The 20989-nt window shown below is 36.9% G+C and overlaps 2 protein-coding genes across 2 annotated transcripts in view; both read right to left on the bottom strand.

Moving 5' to 3' along the window:
* arhgef17 (Rho guanine nucleotide exchange factor 17) overlaps positions 1 to 131 on the bottom strand; it is a 65292-nt gene extending 65161 nt beyond the window's left edge. Inside the window, exon 1 of the mRNA XM_044120782.1 lies at positions 9 to 131. The gene's annotated coding sequence lies outside the window, so the exon portion shown is untranslated. The remainder of the gene's footprint in view (positions 1 to 8) is intronic.
* Positions 132 to 1266: 1135 nt separating this feature from the next.
* On the bottom strand, positions 1267 to 16780 carry LOC122833304 (P2Y purinoceptor 3). Its single transcript, XM_044120783.1, has 3 exons — positions 16428 to 16780; positions 4417 to 4841; positions 1267 to 3887 (listed from the first exon to the last, which is right to left on the bottom strand). The coding sequence occupies exons 2-3, from the start codon at positions 4830 to 4832 to the stop codon at positions 3200 to 3202; spliced, it is 1104 nt and encodes a 367-aa protein (XP_043976718.1). The 5' UTR covers positions 4833 to 4841; positions 16428 to 16780; the 3' UTR covers positions 1267 to 3199.
* Between the last annotated feature and the right edge of the window lie 4209 nt (positions 16781 to 20989).

Raw genomic sequence — 20989 nt, 5'->3', positions numbered from 1 at the left:
TTGCATACTTTACAACAGCTTTGGCACAGTCAGGAGCTCCAGAAGCAGCATGTCAGCATTTGTGGGAAGGGGTTTGGGGGGCAAAGATAAAAGTTTTCATTCCTGCACAATAACCTCTCTGTGGTGCTTCCCATGTGGCTGTCTGCTTAACAGGTCCTTTTGTTCCAAAGGGGAATTCTGTCCTCCAGTCTCTCTCACAAAGGAAAGAGGGGGTTATCACTGCAGCGCCCCCCACCGGTGGATTCCCTGCACCTTCAGTTCTGAGTTGGAGGGCACTGCATGCTGGTTTAAAAGGACTCCTGCTGAATTTGGGTTGTAACTTGCTGAACTGCTAAATGTTCTTTACTGTTTTAAAGTGAAAGCTAAAACAACGGCCTTTTTTACAACACTGAGTCTGCATACCTAGCCAACAAGATAGAAAAAAAAAACTTGAGGTAGGCAGAGAAAAATGTGGATAGACCCCCCCCCCCCAAGAATAAGTTTTTTATACAACTTAAATGATTCTTAAAAACAGCAAGTTTGGTAATCTCGATTGTTTTTGCATGCTTGCAAAAAGAAGCCTGCAAAGAGTCCCCATTTTTGTACGACTTCTCTCCAGGTACTCAGGCGTCCTCTTACAGTCAAAAAAAATAATACATTTAGGCTATTTGGTTACTATAGTTTGCCCTTATGATTTAGTGAGTTTGTTAGTTCTGTAGTTCTCTGTGATGGGGAGGTGATCTGTACAGGATGTACTCCCCTGACTGCTGGAGATAGATACCACACTGACCCTGTAAGGACAAGCACTCACAATGCGTGAGAGTCCTCTAATCAATAAAGATTAACATGTTACATGGGGTCCATTGAATAAATACATTGGACCCCAAATACTATTTGACTAAAATGCCCCAAAGGAGGTTGCAGAGAAATTACAGGCTGTAAAGCTACCCAAATGACAATTCTGGATAGATTTTATTAGTTAACAGAGAATTAACATTGCCTGGTTTCCTTGCCTGACTTTTAAGTATTGTTAATAATTTTTTAATGCCCACCAAAAGAAATTTGGGCTTCTAGAGGATTATGGAAGATTCATCCAAATAGTAGTGTAAGTATTTGAGCTTGTATGTGTAATTTTGACCTAGTGAGGCTTAGAGAAACTTATGAAAAACATAAATAAACCCAACTTGCACGTACATAATTATTGTTTATAAAACTAATTCAGGTTTTTGTATAATCATTCAAATTCAAATAAATGAGATTCACACCTTTGATGGAAACATTTTAAATTATAGTCCAAAGAAGTTATGTACGGTAGTTTGCATCTGCTTTTATTTGCTTTTTCAGCTGCTTCTGTTACAAGTTATTTCGAATCATGGCAATACTGTTTGAAAACAATTTCACAGAAAACTATGAGTCTAAGAAAATAAAATATTTACAACACAGAGACATTTTTGACACCGATCATTTTTTGACACGTTACAGTTTTTCTAAAATGAAAATCTTCTACACTTTTCAAAACACTACGAACAGCCACAATAAAATTGGCAATGTACAGATTTAATAAGTTTCCACCATCACATCAAACACATGATGTGATGGTGGCTCATATTTAGAGCATGTGAGGGGGCACTTTTTAAGTTATATAATTTAATAACTAAAAATACACTTTGTCAAAATGCACATCTTCAAGCATATCACTTCATATTTGTGTCTTAAATGTTTATGCATATGAACTGCGTACATTTCACATTCAGTGTAACACATATTTATCAAACACTATGTCAGCTGGAGCTTTATTATTATCTCAGTTAAATACAGAAAGCAAACAATGGAGCTGAAGTATTACCACATTATTACCCCGTTAATGTGATTCTTAAAACAGAGAATTTTCAAAAATAATAATAATAAAAAAAGCTGGCAAAACATAAGTACAGCAAATGCATTGTTCACATTGTTTTTCTACTGTTCATTGAGTCACACAGATTCACAGTTTCTGCAGTTACAATGGCATTTTCAAACAAAACAGCGTAAAAAAAAAACAACACATAATATGATAAAAGAAATACAAAGAGGCTCACAATGAAAATCACACAGTACAAGCAAAAATTTACTGTAATATGATGTATGATGGAAATTTACCATAAAAACAATTTAATATGTAAATGGAGTTTAGATTTTAGACTGTATCCAGTAAGAGCCATTAAAACAGTGCAATGCTAAGCAGTGCATTTTGTCTCTCGACTACCTCTAGTAAAGAACTCTTAGTAATATAGGACCATCGCCACTGAAAGGCACCCCTGGTAAAGATGTGAAAAAAATCCTTCAAATGATCTCATACTTAATTCCAAGACAATTTCACATATGGAAACATTTAAAAATCCAAGGTAATTTTAGAAATTTTATTCAGTGAGGAAACAAAGAATACTTCCTATAAAACATATTTAACAGAAGCATTTTTAAAGCTATATCTTACTTCCTTTAAGTTGATAAGTTGGAGGGTAAACATGTATTTGTACAGAGGTACGTCTTTCTTACCGACTCCTTAGAAGCAGAAAGGTTAGACTTACTTTAGGCCTTGCATTTAGGCCCATAAATCGCCGTTTTGTTACTTCTGAAATAGTTCTTTGCTAGATTAACAGTATATGTGACATATTAATGTCACCTCCAACATTAAAATGTACTTTCAATAAAACAATGTCCAAACTGCCAAAGTTAGTGCACTACGACCTGGACATTGGTTGTAATTGGTTCATAATTAACTTCAGTGCAGATAATGTGATCCATGCTGAATAAATCATATTGATTACGTTCAAGGCAGAGCCAGTGTTTGGGTGCAGTGGAGTACACACGACCTCCAGTGGTGAAAACGTGAAACAACATGCTTTACAGCTTCAACATATTTTTGTGCTGAACAAATGTAAAGATCTTCATATAAAAAAAAAAAAAAGAGATGATTTTAGTTGCAAGAAAAGACTTTTCAAATTTCAATCGGTATTACTACAGCAAGTGCAATGACAAAATAACCACTTAGTCATATTCTTTTGTGTTTAATGCTGATCAGTTACAGGTTACAGCCTCTTCATTTGAAAATCAGAAACACACCCCAAGTCTTGTTGGTTGTAGCTGAAAATTAGACTGGATTCCATTCATTTCAGTCTTCAAGGACTTTCTTACTTAATGGCTGTTAAAATGGAGAAAGAACAGCTAATGACAGACGTAGTCAAATGGGATGTGTGCACACTGAGGTTCCCTTGTCCCGGAGGGTGGTCACTCTGAGCATAAACCTCTTAGTGCTCTTGCGGTATCGTGGCTGGGTGAAGTAAAACAATATAGGGTCCAGGAAACTATTCATGCTGGCAAATGGCCTTGTGCACTTATAGATGATTGCAAACAAGTTCCTCATCTCACAGGGGGCATTGGGCAAAGTACGCACCACGAGGTACATAGTTTTAGTAAGGTGGAAGGGCAGAAAGCTTACACAGAACACGGCTGCCACCACAAGGATCATCCTCACAGCCCTGTCTCGCTTCTCCCCCGTGGCTACCGAGACCCCGTGGTAGGACACGGGGCGGCAGAGGATGTGGGCCATCCGGCAGTAGCAGACCATCACGCCTAGAAAAGGAAGCACGAAGCCGAGGAAGGTCAGAGCCATGCCGTAGGGATAGTAATCCACTGAGCGCTTCGGAGTGCTCAGATCATAACACACAGTGCGGTTGCGCTGGATTCCTGTCGCAGCAAAGTTAAAAGTTGGTGCACAAAGGAAGAGGACCACCACCCACACCCCTGCGCAGATTCCCCACGCCATCCTTCGGCCGCCTTCTTTCAGCCACACAGCGAAGGGGTGGCAAATCCCAATGTAGCGATTCACACTGATGCAGGTGAGGAAGAGGATGCTGCCATGCAGATTACTGAAATAGGAGAACAAATGTGTCAGTATCATTGGACTGTGCATCTTTATAAATGACTGATGACTTATAAGGAATTAATATTTGGTTTGTTAAAAACTAATTGGTTTTAACAAAATCTCCTGCTAATACTTTGTAAAAAAAAAAAGAAAACTTCATAGGAGAAGCTTTTCCTCTAGGAGAAGCTATTAACAACAGTATTTTTTACAAAGTATAAGCAGAAGATTTTGCTAAAACCAATTAGTTTTTATATTTATTTAACACAGAATTATTTCCATACAGAGAGATTAATGGGTATAAACAATGGAAGATACACTCATTTCCCATTCTCTTTACAAGTGGTGCAAATAAATGTGTCCAACAGTGCACTGCCCAATTGTTTCATAAACTGATAGAGAAGATTAGCACTTTTATCTCTTTAACACAGAACCACAACATACATATTCTCAACTACTTAGTATCGAGTAACTTAATAAAGATCAACCCTAAGTAATACCACAATAAATCCCTATCTAGAGTGAAAATTACCTACCTGTAGAACTGAAACCTGACCAGTTTACAGGCAAACTCCCCAAAGGGCCAGTAGTCATGGCTGGCATAGTTGTAGATGAGTAAAGGAAGGGACATCACATACAGAAAGTCAGCAATGGCCAAGTTGAGCATGTAGATGTTGTTCCGGGAGATGTGGGGCCTTGTCCTCCATATCTTCAGTATGACGACGGCGTTGAGAGGAATGGCGAGCACAAAAACGACAATGTACACCGCAGGGAGTAAAATCTTCTTAAAGTCTTCCTTATATGTGCAGCGTAAGGAGCTGGCATTGCTGAAGCTGCTGACATAGACATGTGTGGTGTTTGGTTCTGATTCTAAATGAGTGGAGAGCAGGTCCAAAGTGATCGGTCTTGAGATTAGCGACTCAGTAGGGGGGGAGTTGAGAAAATGTTGCATCTTCACATCCTGCAAGACAGGCATAGGATGAAATGTTAAAGTCAGAGTTGATATTTGCTTTTATCCAACAGATCAGTGCTCTGTGTTCCTCTACAGCAACAAACAACAAACTCCATATGAACTGATTCATTTAAAGTTCCTCTTAATTCAGATGTTGACTCCATATTCAAGATACAGCAATATTCCACCAGAGGGCAGACAATATCTACATGGACGATAAAGAATATATATATAAGAATATATAGTGCAAATTGAAGCAAGCTCTAACCGTATCTGAAAGAATGCTCGAAGTGGTTTATGAATAAAATGAGTTGAAAAGGTGAGCTAAATGAGGTCGATTAACTTGTATGCTATGTCATAAAAGATGAAAATGATGATGTGCATGATTCTAATTTATCACCTTTGGTATCAAAACTTAGCCCAGTAAAAATAAACAGACTGAAATCATTGCGTACCAGACATGCCTCATTATTAATATATTATAAATTTTTCCTCCAAAGATCTGCAACACTGGTAAACACATGCATATTCTGAAAGACTTGAAGCCGTACCTGCAGCAAAAGGAAGTTATTCAAAAAAAAAAATACCAGAGTGGCTTTTTCCCAGCACAATACACCTTTTTGAAAGAAACATTATTATTATTATTATTATTATTATTATTATTATTATTATTATTATTATTATTATTATTATTATTATTATTATTATTATTATTATTATTATTATTATTCCAATTAACAATTTTGCACTGTGTGTTTGTGTCTGGAACCTAAATCACACTTAAATACACTAAACTTTGTGATAGTGATGTAAAAGAAATGAGAAAAATTACATGGGTTATGAAAACTTTTCCAATCTCTATATTGCCAATGGAAACAACTAAATCAAGTAAACCTGAACAGGGTGTATAAAATATGATACCTTAATTGATGTCAAAACTATTTGAATAAATACCAGAATAGTGTGTCTGGACTCCTCCTCAGACCTCACACAGTCTGGAACAGAAAAGGAATTAATGAAATAATCCTAAATAATGAAATCCCTCCAGCATCAGATACATCCAAGTCTTCCAGGGAAGCAAGGAGTTGAGCAAGTGATTGTCTTAAGCTGCTAACTCCAGGAAAGCATTACTCATGCCATTTCACAACATGGTATTTGTAAGGACAAGTGAGACATTTTAAAAAACTGCCTGAGTTTGTGTGTTTTAAAACTTTTTCAAGAGGTTGTGGGTTCCTCAGGGCCCATCCCTCTGAGTGGGTGCAGGAACAGTGACGTCTGACTTCAGGTTTCCTGGCAACGCAGGAAAGTGTGCCAGCAAGAAGAAGTGTGCCAGCAGATCATAAATTGTCACATCAATGAATTGTTACGTAGTAAAGAGGATAGCAAAGTTGTCTCGAATAATTCTGAGACAAATTTGAATTGAAAAGTGAACAAAATTCTACTAATGCACTGGAGATTAAAATATCTCTCCTTTCGACTAGCATTAACCTGCAAATTTGCTCCTGATCGAACTGCATTTACTGTAAATGTCCACCCTTCTGATCAAACTGCATTTACTGTAAATGTCCACCCTTTGGATTGGGAAACAAAAGTCGTCAAGCGCAGACTTAACAATACATCAATACTTGATGTATTGCCTTCATTTCCAAAGAAACAGTTACCACTAGGTCAGGCATGTTGAGTACAAAGAAAGGAAATCATTTATCTACGTTGATCTGGAAAACAAGAATGAAACGTCCGGCAGGATTTCCAACAATTATTCCAATAAATGACTGGTAAACAAATTACGGTTAAATATCATCAGACATTCATTGACTGGAAAAGGCACAAGGTGATGCTTATCTTCCTCATTCATTATTGAAGGTGGAGAATTATGAGGACCCAAAGAAAACTGATTTGAAATTGAGAAATTCTGTTTTAAAATTACAACTAAGAGTGATTACTACAAAGATATGTTGTTATCTCATCTCTTTAACAACATAAAGGGATGACATAGATTTTTATGTTTGCTCTATGATCCAAATGTTCCCATTATTTCACTTTTACAGTACATCCTACATTTATTGGCAACCCTAAGGATTGTAAAAGGATACACATTTTATACTTTTAAACATTTGCTTTGTTACAGTTTCACATTTGCACTGCCACCTTTCTCAGCCAAATCACCTGTGAGAAAAAGGTCCTGATCTCAATATTTATATTGTAAAAACTTTTAATAAGATGTTTGAAATTCACCTTAACTTGCAGCAGCATAATCTCAATCTCAATTTGATTTGAGTAATTGTATTCATGAGGGAAAGCAACCCCATATTAAAAAAAAGTTGCTATTTTTGAACAAAATATGTCTATGTATCTGACGTTGGCCTTAGTGGAAATCTCAACATTTACAGGATGAATGCATTTTTTAGAGTAAAGAATCACTATTTTAAATTATATATTTTTTTAGGTCTTAAAATGATTTTTTTTTAAAAGATAGTGAAGTGGCAAAACGTCAGACTAAAAAGTACGTAATTTGCATCAAGACTTATTCCATTTTTATCAAAAGTTTTCAAGACAATCTCTGAAATAAAGCTTTTCTTACTACTTATAAGCCGAATCATGTGACAAGGCTGGAAGACCAGAATTTATCCCAAAAAAATCTCCACATCTCACGTAGTGAACTACAGCAAAGAGAAGTCTAGTAGGATCATCAGGGCTCCATAATAATGGTTTATTTGAAGGATTTTAACACATTGTTTCTATGTGTCAGTATCTGTGGAGGGTTCTTTGTGTTTTGAAAGTAACATGTAAAACAAACAAGATGTAATCTGCTGTTTGTTTGGCTTCTTTTGCCAATGTTTATAGTAAGCCTCACATGTGTTCAAATGGAAACATTGACTGGAGGAAAACAGATCCAGGACATAAACTCATGTTACACTGCCAGTGACGGCACTGTGTTATTTCTGTGTGATGACCCAGTCTGCCCTCAGCAGAATGTTAATGCGTAATGGGTGTTTCTGAAATCTGCAGCATGTTGGTTTGATGTGTGTTGAATTGTTTCTGTTTTTATATGCCCTTCCTGATACGACTTAAACCCAAGAAGGCTTCAGATCCTGGTGTTAAAAGGAATGTGCTGCAAAACTAGAACTTTTATTGTACATCTGCAACACAAGAGTTCATTAAGATGGAACGCTGTAGGTCCCCTACACTAACCACCAGTACAGGGGTGCCTCAGGGCAATGTGCTTTCGCCCCTAATTTTCGCCCTGTACACCACCAATTTCAACTACAGCTCTGATATACATACAGAATTTCTCTGGCAATACTGCAAGTGCTGCATGTATAAAAGGAGGCAGAGGAGGTGGGGGAGTACAGAAGACTGGTGGGGGACTTTGTGGCATGATGCAGGAGAAATAAACTCCAGTTCAATACCACTAAAACAAAGGATATACTAGACCTATGCAGGGTAACACTTCCCATCCAGCCAATTACCATAAATAGTAATGATGTAGAGGTGCTGAGCACATACAAATACCTGGGTCTACATCTGGACAATAGGTTGAACTGGCTCCTAAATACGGACAATGTATACAGGAAAAGGCAGAGCTGATTCCATTTTGTGAGAATACTTCCCTCTTTTTATGTGAGCTCTAAACTACTGTGTTGATTCAGTCGATTGTTTCAAATGTACTTATTTGTTGGTGGAGCGATGCAAGGAAGAAGGATCATTGGTGGAACTCATGATTTATTTACGTCTACATAAACTCAGTGATGCACATGTACATGTGTATTGATGATTTTGATTTTGACATTTGAGAAAATGTAATGTTTATTGCTTGTTTCATACTTGGTGACTGTATGACGTAAAGCCCTTGGAACTGCATTGTTGCTGAAATGTGCTACACAAATAAAATTGACATAAAGTTGTCTCAAGACAGGCCAAACTACTAAAACGTTGCTCAAAACCTGTGCAAAAAATGATCTGTGTTCCACATATGATTGCTATGTCTTTGCTCTATGATTAATGTTTTCATCATTAATTTTTGGGGTCAGGTTTAAAATTGTCTACCCATGTTTTCTGTAAACCATTAAGCAGAGTGACATAGATTTTAACAAAAAGTGAATGACATTCTAGCTTTTTAGGTTCATAATTATTAGTTTTTAGAATCTATATTAACATTTAACTTTGGTTAAATATTAAGCCCTTAATGTCCCAAAATGGACCCACATGAGCACAAAGTACCAAATGCACCACAATTCACTTCTTGTTTACTTCTACATATAGTCATTTAGCAGTTATTTATTATGCAATAGCACAACACAGAGGAGAGTAATGTTCAGCTTTGTGTTCAGTAATGAGTCCTTCCATCAGTATAAAGGGTTTAATCGAGGAGTGCTAAATCAGTGCTTCTCAGGCTTAATAGTTTTAACCTGTAGATTCGGCAGAAAGAACAGAAAGAATCTATATTTGGAAACTTTACCATCATAGAGGCAAAAACAAAAACAATCTTGCTTCCTGCGGCTGCCTTATCGGTAGAGGCTGTGATATCAAGCAGCATTCCAGGAAGAGATTCAGCAATTCATACGGCTGTGTTTAGAGTGAACATTTGCATCTCAATATTTGGCATAAAGTACTCAGTACTGAAAAGTGGAAGGCAGAATTAGAATCTTACCCCAATTAATTTAACGTCTGTTGATTTGATGTTTAATGTTTTCTTTATGTAAAGCATTTTGAATTCTCTCGTTGCTGAAATGAGCTATGCAAATAAACTTGCCTTGCCTAGTGCTGACATCTATTCCTTATCGGAAAATACAATAAAATAGCTACAACCGAAAAAACTTCAGTAAGAAAACAACATGAAGTGTGTAAACATGTGCAGCCACAAAAAAACAAATTTACATAACTAGTCTGAAAGCACAGCAAGTCCGAACAATCAAACTTAAAATAAAATAATTACTGATTTGTGAACCATAACCATCTAGTCAGCTAAATAAAGTATTTCTACTCCATCAAAATAATGCGCTTTTTACATAAAAAATAGCTTTGGTTTTCTCATGGATAATAAGATATTTTTCCTCCTATTTTGAGAAAGTGCATGGAAAATATTCACAGTAGGAGTGCTGTTCTTAATTTTCACTAAACCAAAAATCGTGTATCTAATTTGATCAAAAAGCATTGCTCTATGCTTCTATGCTGCTTTAATTACTGCTTTCAGCCTCGAACAAATGATTTAAAATTCAAAGTCACTGGTCTAACATGCTGATTGAGTCTTCTTCTCATTCACCCACACAAAGCAAAACCTGCAAATAAAAACATACTGAATGTGCAGGATTGTGGCGGATCCACAAGAGTCACGTCTGGAGGGTAACATCACAAATCAATGCCAGGGTCGCTTCCTCTCCCTGAACTCTATTGACCCCTACCATCCACTTATAAACACTCCTACAGGAGTCAAGCTGCTGCAGTGCATACTGTCCACTTTTGAGAGTTGCCTGCAGACACAGCTAAGAGTGACACAAATTTATTTTTAAACTAGAGTTGCGAGTGTCGGAGAAGCAAGTTAGTACAAATATGGCAGATTGAAGACTAAACATAACCGGGTGGGAAATGCAGTGCTGCATACTGTTTAGATTACTAAGCAAGTGGTTGTGTTAGAATCATGACTTTCAAACATTGATTACTGGAAAGTGAGACAATATTTAAAACATCTCCAAGATCTGCAGAAACGTGACCAACCAACAGAGAAGGTGGTCAGACTATAAAACAAATGTACGTTTGAAGCAAAACATTCCATTTGTAAAATCTTCTGCAAAAACCAACATACCAGACATACAAAACATCAGCAGCCACTCCTTCCTCTAACCTTCTGCATCATGCGTTATCTAATAAAAAACAGACACGTTAGGCCACAAAAATGATGACCTTGTGCTCAGAGACTCTGTTTCTCTGTAATTTCACAGAACCAGAAATGTAAATGGCCAGAGAGCGAAGACAAAAAGGTCATAAGAGGAAACCAGGAAGTCTTCACCTTTGCTGACTTTCCTCTGTTTCTATTAATCTTGACTAAACAACACTACTATGCACTCCCTTGGCACACATGTTGTCTTTTCTTAATCTAGAATAAAGCTGACATACAAAAAGCACTTTAGAAAATGCAAAAAAGACTCATTTATACATGTAGAATTACACATGACGATAGTAATCAAATAAGCAAATGAAACCAGACCCACGTCTGCATGCGGCACATGCCTCCGCTTCTTGTTTCAATCAGAAGAACAGACACCCCAATTAGACCAGCGAACACTATGCTGGCAGTGGTGAGGACAGCCAATGTAGCCTTTATGCAGGACAGTTTAAGCGAATCAGCAGCTCCATAAATAGACGGACGGGTGATGAGGAGGGCTGACACAAGCACGCTGCTTACCATATGCCATCAAAGTAATAAAATCATTTCTAGGTTTGCCAAAAATGACAGCAACCACATCCAAGTAAGTCGCACACACGGTCTTCCTGTTTTCGTCGGACGGAGAGTCTGCATGAATTACTTTGCTGTTAAGGACTAAATTTAAAAGCATGAAAAGTTAATATTTTCCTTGATGAATACAAATATTGTGCATTAAGTCCTGTCCTTACCTAGTTCTTAAATGCGCAAAGAAGTGAGACACATTCCTAGAAGTCCCTTTGCAAAATGTCTTCAACAATGGTAACTTGTTGACAAAAAAAAAAAAACATGTTCATGCTGGTCAATGTTGGAATATGAACAGATTTTATTCAACAAGGAAAGAATAACAAGCAGCAGCTCATGTTTTTGAAAACCTCTTTCAGGTTTTTTAGGTATGCATAATGAACTGCAGACAAGAAACCACAAAGGATCAAAGTATGTGGACACGTCACAAAGATGCCTCTGCTGCGATAATCAACCTTCTGCACCTCTGGTTCATTTTCAGTAGGATATTGTGCTCGTTTGAGCTCATTTCCTGCAGAGATTGGGAGAAATTGGATTAATTTGTCATAATTCACCCTAATTACTTGTTTACATGCTTCCCGACCCAAATCAGTTCTAACTGGCATGAGGCAGAAGCACTGATACAAGAAAATCAGGTGCTAGTTGTCTTTCAAATATTAAAACATTTATTTTCATTTTGGGCTCAATAACATAGCGTACCTGGTAATCGGTGCCTTTTGTTTCTTTTAAAACCAGCAGTCTTCAGAAAGATTTAGATAAAACAAATGTTTGGGGTTGTATTTAAATGGATGGCTTGGATATTTAAATCTGCATCCAAAAACAAAGCCTCCTTTCAGCATGTCTTACTAAAAAACACAGTAAATCAGCTTGTCATTTACATATGACTTATGATTATTATCGGAGGAAGAAGTAATTTTAAACATGAATTTTGTCAGATTTAGTAACATTCTAAAACATTTAAGTATAAAACATTTTACCATTATAGGTTTAGATTTTCTGTACGATGCAGAACTCATGGCATAGAAGGAATGAAGCACCAAACTGCAAATATTTATGTTAAGACATTATCTTTCATTAAACATGTTAGGATAGATATGTAGGCAATTTAAAACATGTTTAATTACAATTTCTTTGCTTAAAATAATTCGAACATAATGAGATTTCACTTCGATCAGCTCTGTCTATTTTGAGCTCCTTTCCAAACTGATTTGTTTTAGGAGCTCTTGTCACTATAAATCCAAATAAGCTGCTGCTTTCCACGCCCGCTAACACAATGTTTACGCTTGCACTTTATAAACCCGAAAATGGCTGCACTCAGCTGTGTATCTTTGACCCTAAGATCCAAAATCAAAGGAAGTGGCGCCTTCTGTATACCTAACAAGAATGCAAGAAGTGTTTTCTGGATGGTAAGTCAACAACCATCCAGAAATGGCTGCTGGACAAGACAAAATACTTGTCTTGTCCTGCAGCCAGTGTACTCTAGGTAATCGGCTGTGCTTGGCTTGAAGTTGCTAGGTAAAAGGGGAAGTGACAGCTGATTGTGACTTAATAGTTGGGAGGTTTTTGAAAAGGCTCATTTTCCAGGCACCAAAAAACACCAAAAAAAAAACTTATTTGCTAGAAAACAGCTGGGTTCTTTTTCAAGTGTTTGGGCTGTTTCTAGAAGTAAAGACCCTACTCAAAGTACAAAAATGTGCCGTAGAGCTTAAAAGCTGTAAGAGAGGTGGAAGTGACAAAGAAACCAACTTAGCTAATAATGATAATGATAATGATCAGCTGAGACAAAATGCGGACAGATAGAAATGAAGGGATAAGAAACAGCAGAGAAGAGGAACAAGCTGGTAGGTTGTGGGAAAGCTGAAAGATAAACAAAGCAGAACTTAAGAAAAAAACTGAAACTGACATACAGAACAGACCAAAAGTCTGGACACACTTTAGAAGGTGTGCCCAAACTTTTGGTCTGTACTGTAAATAGCAAACAAAAAGAAACACCAATCTAAGGAAACAAATTCAAAGCACAAATAATGAGAACTAACACAATGAATAAGCAATAATGAAATGATCACAACAGAAACATGAATGAAAACTAAAGTACTAACATGTTATGTTGAATTATCGCTCGGTGGTGTGTAAAAGGACTATTCCAACAAATTATTTCTAATGAGTACAGACTGAGAGCTGTTTTGTTTCAGTTTATTTGGGGGAAAAGGGTTCAGAGACACAGGCATGCATCCTTTTGATATTAAAAATCTAATCTAAATAAATAAACACTGAAACACATTTTAAAATTCAAGTTTCCTTTTACGATATAAATAGAGACTCGGAAAATCAATTCAAATTCCATAATTTTCTGGACTACATTGGAAACTGCCTTTTAACATGCAGGTTGCATGTTAGGATTTTTTTTTTATCATTCTGTTTGCTTTGGGCTTTTACAGCTGTTGTACGTTTTGTGCATGTGCACATGCACAAAACAGTTTGGCTCCCATTCTCTAAATTACAACACATTTAAAATGTGTTCAGTCATGCTGTGCAGTGGGTGTGGCCCTGGTGTGTTCATCAGCAGAGAACGCACACTTATTCTTTAGAATCTGAAGACTGACGTTTGTTGTATGGTGAGTGAATGGTACACAGGAATAACCCTGAGGTACTACTTTTATAAATAAAGTGCCATCTCCAAGTACACTACCCGGTTTTGTGGAAACTATTATGTCAAACAACAAACCTATTGCACAATGACAACAGAAATATCTGGATAAGCTGTTCACAGTGCTAAGTCCTTACAATTGACTTAGATCAAAAGCAGATCTCCTTGATTCAACAGAAAATTAAGAATTCAGCTATTTAAGCATATTTCCATTTTATTGGACAAAAACTAAAAAACAAAAAAAAATGCATCGAAGTACATGATATCGATTGATCCACTGACACATTGAGAATACTCTCAGTTCTTACACTTATTGCATTCGATAAATAGATTTTTTTAACTAAAATTGGGCGATTTGATCTGCGACTGACTAGTGAATCTCTAGACATAATAGCATACGTTACTGGCTTGTTGATAGTCCCCAAATATTTTTGTCCATCATCTTCCGGGAACTTGTTTTTATTTTCTGTCTTAATCATTATTGTTCAGAATGCAATCTACTGGTAAAAACATGTTTTGCCGAACTTCTGCTGCTGTGGTTTGCTGTAGCTTTTCTACAAACACATTTGGCCAGACACACAGCTTATCAGAGGCTTAACAGGCTTCCAGATAGATGCTGTGTGGTTGATGTTGTCATGAGACTGCTGCAGAGACAGCAGACAAATGTGAAAGCAGAGTGTGTAAAGAGAAAAAAAACAACAAAACTTTCTTTAACTTTGACTCTGAATGCTTCCTCAATCCATGTCTGACAGACAGTCTTGGAGAATTGAACCAACTTTTGTTCTTAGTCCTCACTGAAGACTGTAAATCTGCATAATGGACTTGGTTTAGGAACATAACTTAAGACTATTTACTCACCAAGTATTGTCACTATTCCTTTTTCTCACACTTGCAGGAATTTAGCACCTTCAAACCAGAGCTGCATTATATTCATCCACGTCTCCCAGACAAAAACCCCCCACAGAAGCCCAATCACTGCCAAGCAGAAACCAATCTTCAATAAAATCATAGCTGGAATGCCAATGTTTCCCACAGTGCTTGCCAATTTCTTAACATACGTTAGTCCATGTAAACTACTCACTTATACAATTTGCATTGTGAAAACTTATCTTTAATAAACCCCATCTTACTGCATTCTTTCTAGCTTACAAAGAAATATCACTATTTTGTGAACACTACATAGTAGTAAGTCCCTCGTCAAGGCTATGGAAGTTCCTAATAATCTCCATGATGTTTTTTTTCCCCTGCATTGCAGTTTAGTCATTTCTGAGGATTGTGGCTAAATGGGTTAAATGCAGTTAGAAAGTTGCAGGTTTAATTGGCTAGAAATTTTAATGACAAGAAAAGTGCTATGCCAGTCCATTTGCTACAAGTAAGTACACAGTAGTGTTATTGTATTTTTAAAAAATGGGTTAAGCATATGAGTCACATTTCAACCAGTCAAGCAGGAAAAAAATAAATAAAATAATAAAAAATAAAAAAACATTATGAGAACTACCTGACGTAATTGTATGGCGACATTCCTGTGTAATTTTTTGGCTTGATTTTACTGGCTGACCTTTAAAGCTTCATTCCATTCTCAGGTCATCACACCTTTCAGTCTAACTTCAAAGCTTGAAGCACTCGCTAAATAATGAACTCCCTTTTGCCTAAGACTGCAGGGCTTAGGTTCTCAAGAGAGACTTTTCTGTACAAAATGCCATCATCTAACACACATAAATTCCAGTGTTCAGCATAACCCTTGAATATTTTTTTAATTTACACTCTAACCACAAACTTCAAAAGATGTTGTTGGGATTTGGGGTAATAGACCAACACAGAATAGCCTAAAAGTTTGTTTTGTTTGTTTGTAAAAATGTGTCAGTTGTACACGCCCCCTTTACTCTTATACTTCTAACTAAAATCCACTGTTATCAAAAATCCACTGTTTTTAGTCTCACTGTAATTTCAGACAGACAGGTCAAATGGGAGAACAACATGGAAAGGTTTAAGTGGGGTTAGGTTGCAGAACAACTGTCCAGGCTTTGGCCATTTCACAAAACTTTGTTTAATACATTGTCTGAAAAATATGAAGGGTATGACACAACTGAAACCTTCCAGGGATTGACTCCACTTCGTGTTCTGTCACATGAAATCCCAAAAACATTCATTGAAATTGATACTTCTAATGTGAAAGTTCAAAGGGTGTGAATACTTTCGCATAGTGCTGTTTAAGACCTGTGCTTTCACAATCTGTCACAGCAAAAAAGCCAAAAAAAAAAAAAAACAGCTGCTTCAGCTCATCTCAGTTGAGACGTATTCCTTTATGCATGTTACTTTTACTCTCAGTTTCTAAAGCAATAAAATAATCTCCCATAAAACACTTTGTATTTAACCACAATTCTGTGCGATTCACCACTGGCAACACTTATGCATTGGTTGTTTGGGGCATGTTGTTTAGTTTTGTGGCCATTTCCACTTTAGATGAGTAAGAGAAAAGAATAAGTAACTAAACAGAACTTACCCTGAACAGCCTTAACAAGAACTCGAACTATCCATGAGGGTGCGATTTCTTCGTTCTCGAAGTTCTTCTGAATCACAACGTGGAGCAAAATCGACGCTTAAGACAAGTCAGTGTGAACACAGAGGAAGCCGCAGTGAGGGAGAGCAGGTCTTTTTATCTGTCTTTCTCTCCCGGACCTACCTGCCTGCTGCACTTCGCGCTTTGTTGTTTTTGCACTACAACGCGAAGCAGCGCGCGCGCTTTCTAAGAGTTACGACACCGTGGTTCAGCAAGCACGCGGACAGTCTCTCAACTTAAACATGACCCTAGAGCTATACTTTTAAGACGCCAAATAATTTTAGAGCTGTTCCTCTGTTTGACTGGTTAGTGGACTTTCTACGGGTATCGAACAGCTTGAGTAATCAGGAGGGTACTGAAGGGGTGGGGATTGGTGCCGGAGCCCCTTCCATTTCCCTTTGACAATGGACAGATTTGTTTTTAAGCACTGTGGCAGAGATCTAATTATTTAAAGTTACAAAAAATAGTTATAACTAAAAACAAACAAACAGTGACTGTTTTGGTCTCCGGGTCAGCCGGCGTTAAATATGTATGTATGTATCTTTGTATGTTTATTCTCCAGACTTGTAATTCATACTATTATAACTCCTGATAAATGCAGCTATAACAACAGACGGTGGAAAATGAGGTGGAAACAAAATGAGCTTCACAAGACTGCAACAGGCAGTTAATCAAAGACCAGAGCACAGCCCAGACTATTTCAGATAAGACATACAGCCATACAGGATGTTACCAAACTGAGTTTGTTTTTTCTTATCTTGCCTGATCTGATCTGACACCTCTCCCTGGTTAGTTAATATTCCAGATTGCACAGAGGAAATAACCCAGAAACAGATTAACATTATTTTTCACTTAATGCAGCATGCACAGGAGAAGAAGAATTAATGATATGCAGATAGAAAAAAATTAATTTCCTGCATCTCTTTACCATCAGCATGTTGCATGTCTTTATTGACGAAGGGATTCAGCACATATAGCTTGGGTCACCAAGTCATCAGCCATGTACAGGATAAATGTAAAGTTGGTTGTTGTTACTGCATCTTATGACGTTAAAGGAATTGTCAGCAGTTGTGAAAAACATAATTCTCATTCATTTTATTATTGTTTTGCCTGTCAAATTACTTAGCTTGATCATTCCCAATGCGTGTCTGTCATGGTTTTATGTCTGTCTATATTCAACCTCTGTAGAGCACCTTGTGTTACACTTGGCTGTGTGATAAATGGTCAGTAAGTAAAGCTTGATTGACATCAGAATACTGTTTGTTAAAAAACACCAGCAAAGTTTTTCCAAATTAGAACATGTTTTAGAAAAAGTAAAGTTAGTGTCTATCTGCTGCATTGTGCTGGGAGTTAATTAACTCTCCCCTCACTTACTGATTGTATTGAGTGGCTTGATTGCACCGTTAAATATATTGAAAATAAGATCCTTCCATCTGTTCTTTAGATTCCTGAAATACAGGTGAAGCATCTTGTTAAAGGATACATAATTGTGACGATTATTGAGTGTTTGGGGACTGAAAAAGTAAAAATTAAAAGCCATCAGCTACTTACCCAACTCTTTAATTGCTACTTAATGATAATTGAGTAACTCAGTGTTCTTACTGCCTTTGTCCATGGTGCTCCAGGAACCAAGTCATAACCAAGTCTACTCCTTTTTTATTAGTGTTTGTCTTTCAGAGCACAATCACTCATTATTGCCAAACTTGTCAGCAGTTAAATCTGGAGTCGCCACTTTTAGATTTAATTTCTGACTCGGTAAGTGTGAAATTGATTTCACACTCAAGAGGGCTTCGACTTTCCACAGCAGTATGATTATGAAGACAGACGATTCCCTCTCTTTGTCCGTCACTCTTTAAATGTCAGTGTATCGAGCTGCTGTAAAGTTGTTTATTGGTTTCTATTGACTGTAGATTAAATTACAGCTTCCTAACTCATAGTGCGCGTCTGCATGTGTGTAGAGAGAGCTACACACATGCCAGTAGAGTGGATGATTCCCATTATCCCAAGAGGCTGCTTGCAGTTACGCATCATTAATCAGAGTATGCTTGTTAGTGTGAGAACGCAGAATATAAAAGATGGGGTTGTTTTGATGATTAACATTCCACTGCACTGTTATCTTTGCAGGAATTTTTCTGTAGCTGTAGAGTAAAAGTAACCCCTTCGTAGGGTGAGACTGCTTTACAACAACGGAGTATCTTCACTTGGAGATTCCTTCAGAGCCATGTTGCTACAGACCTCTACAGGATATCCTGACCTTGTGCCACCCATGTAGACACAACATTGATAGTGCAATGTCCTACTTATTCAATTATTTTAGGAAAGGTCTTTTAGGAAAAAGGCCTTTGCTGGACCAAGGTTTTTTACCTTGAGAATTTCTGATTACAAACAGGAATCTTCAAGATACAGATGTTTTATGACCTTCTTATGATTTAATGATCTTAAACTGTTTGGATGCCTTTTTACACATGTCAATATGTACTATAAATATGATCTTATTTTTAGCATTTCTGAATGACACAACGGTTTATTTGTGAGTAGTTCCAACTTTAAAAAGTGAGTGATGTGTTACACTTGGGAATGTAGGCTTTATTCAATACAATGACCACATATTAAAAACCACAGTCACATGAGAGGCTGCTTCAGTCAGGGACCAAATATTTTTCAACAAGGACACCTCATGTTTGTTCCATTCTTCCAGTTCCATCTCTTCTTTTTAGAAATCACAATCCTGTTGCAAAAACCCTCTTTGGGTAGAGATAGAGTGAGACATGTAGAATTATTTTGATATATCTTAAACATTAATTTCTAATTCAGAAAACCTTTTTTCTAAGTAATAGTTTATATAGTTAATGTTTTATATTGTTTGTCGTTTTCTTGATTTTATGTTGAACCCTTCTTTGGACCATCATCTCCAGAGGTTTCTCTGTCGTCCCCAGAACAGAGCCAGCCTTATTTGTGCACAAGAATGAACATTTGGAGGTCAAAGCAAGTTTGAGGATGAAACATGAGTCATGTTGAAATTGAAACGTGTACAGACAGAGAAGTGTAGTTTTGAAAGAAGTCTGTCTTTCTGATCCTTCAACACCACAACCTCAGTCATGTTAGGTCCAACCCATAGTTTGAGCCGTTTCACAAAATCATTAATGGTAGAAAAAAAAAAAAAAAAGGAAAAAAATAACCTGCTAATGCAATGCTGCGCAAGATAAGAGCAAGTAAACATGCTCTTATTCCTTCCAAAACTGAAGAGCAGCATTTTTTTTACACCTTCAAATCTCAATTTCAATTTCATTGAAAGAGGCTTTTCCAATAAATAAATCACCAACTTGACTAAACTTTGATTTCATAAAAAAAAACCTTTTTTTTTACCTTTTTTTTTAGGTTAAAAAAAGTACACCTTATTTTTACTTAAAAAAGGTGTACTTTTTAAGTACCGTGAGCTAGAGGAAGATCTGGCTCATCTACCGTGAGCTAGATCTTCAAGTTCATGGTAAACATTATACAGTTTGCTCAAAGCAAAACCAACAAAATACCTGCCGGTAGAAGACTACTTCCAAAGAATACTGGTTTTTCCAGATTATCCACTGGAGTCACATCTGTAAACCTCAGAGAAGCTGACAAAGTTAATTCTGTTTATGTGTAAAGTTTGCAGGGCTCTTAAAAGTCAACCGAAGCAGGATGTTTAAACCTTTTGACTGAATGTTCAAAGGATAATCTAAAACTCTCCACTTTGAACATAATGAGACGGGGCTAATCCTCGACATTTTACTTCATGCCAACTAGTTTTAACTTGTTATTGCACGTTCACCACCTGCTAGTTGTGCACAAACTACAAGTTCACACAGAAGAGTATGGTAGGAGGGAAAAGAATGGACGAAAGAACAGACACATGGAAGACAGAAACAAACAAGAAAAAAAGAATGGCAAAGGAAGGAGATGAGGAATGAAGAAAGACAAGAGTAGAAGCAACAAAAGAATAGAACAAACATAAGGAAGAAAGAAAAGAAGTAATGGATAGAGAGAGAAGGTAGAAAAAAATCTTCAAACATAACAGGGAATAAAGTGTGTAAATACAAAAACCTCTCTTCAATTTCCTTTTTCCGTACCTAAGCTTTTCCAGACTACTTGTGAAACCTAAACGTTTGCCTTCTCGTTTTACACACACCACTAGACTAACAGCCTCCTTTAACGTTGTGTTTTGTGCACAAAATTATTGGATCAGTGTGTAACGTCGTGCAAATCTGTCAAGAGAAATGGCTGATATTGCTCAAGTTGATCGGATGTCTGCGGATAGTCACAGGAGAAGTGAAAGTGAAGTGTTCCTCTCCACTTGGTTTCCTTTCAACAGAAGGGAAATAACAGATCCATGTTCAATATGTGTAATATGACAGTAGTAAATGAACAACGGAACATTTCCCTTTGCAATTTCAGATTTTATCTCAAATTTACATTTAGAGCTGACAAACATGTGATAACAGCTTTTTTTAAATAAATCTCAAGAGACATTC

This window comes from Gambusia affinis, linkage group LG06 (genome assembly GCF_019740435.1).
Source record: "Gambusia affinis linkage group LG06, SWU_Gaff_1.0, whole genome shotgun sequence".
NCBI classification, from domain to species: domain Eukaryota; kingdom Metazoa; phylum Chordata; class Actinopteri; order Cyprinodontiformes; family Poeciliidae; genus Gambusia; species Gambusia affinis.
Note: the sequence above shows the minus strand (reverse complement) of the source record. Positions and strands in the feature narration are given on the sequence as shown.

What these genes read in the sequence shown, in the direction of transcription:
- LOC122833304 (XM_044120783.1), bottom strand. Translation starts at nt 4,832, where the DNA reads ATGCAACATTTTCTCAACTCCCCCCCTACTGAGTCGCTAATCTCAAGA. An exon ending in GTCAGGTTTCAGTTCTACAG is followed by an intron (nt 3,888 to 4,416) that starts GTAGGTAATTTT and finishes CTCCTATTTCAG; the next exon opens with TAATCTGCATGGCAGCATCC.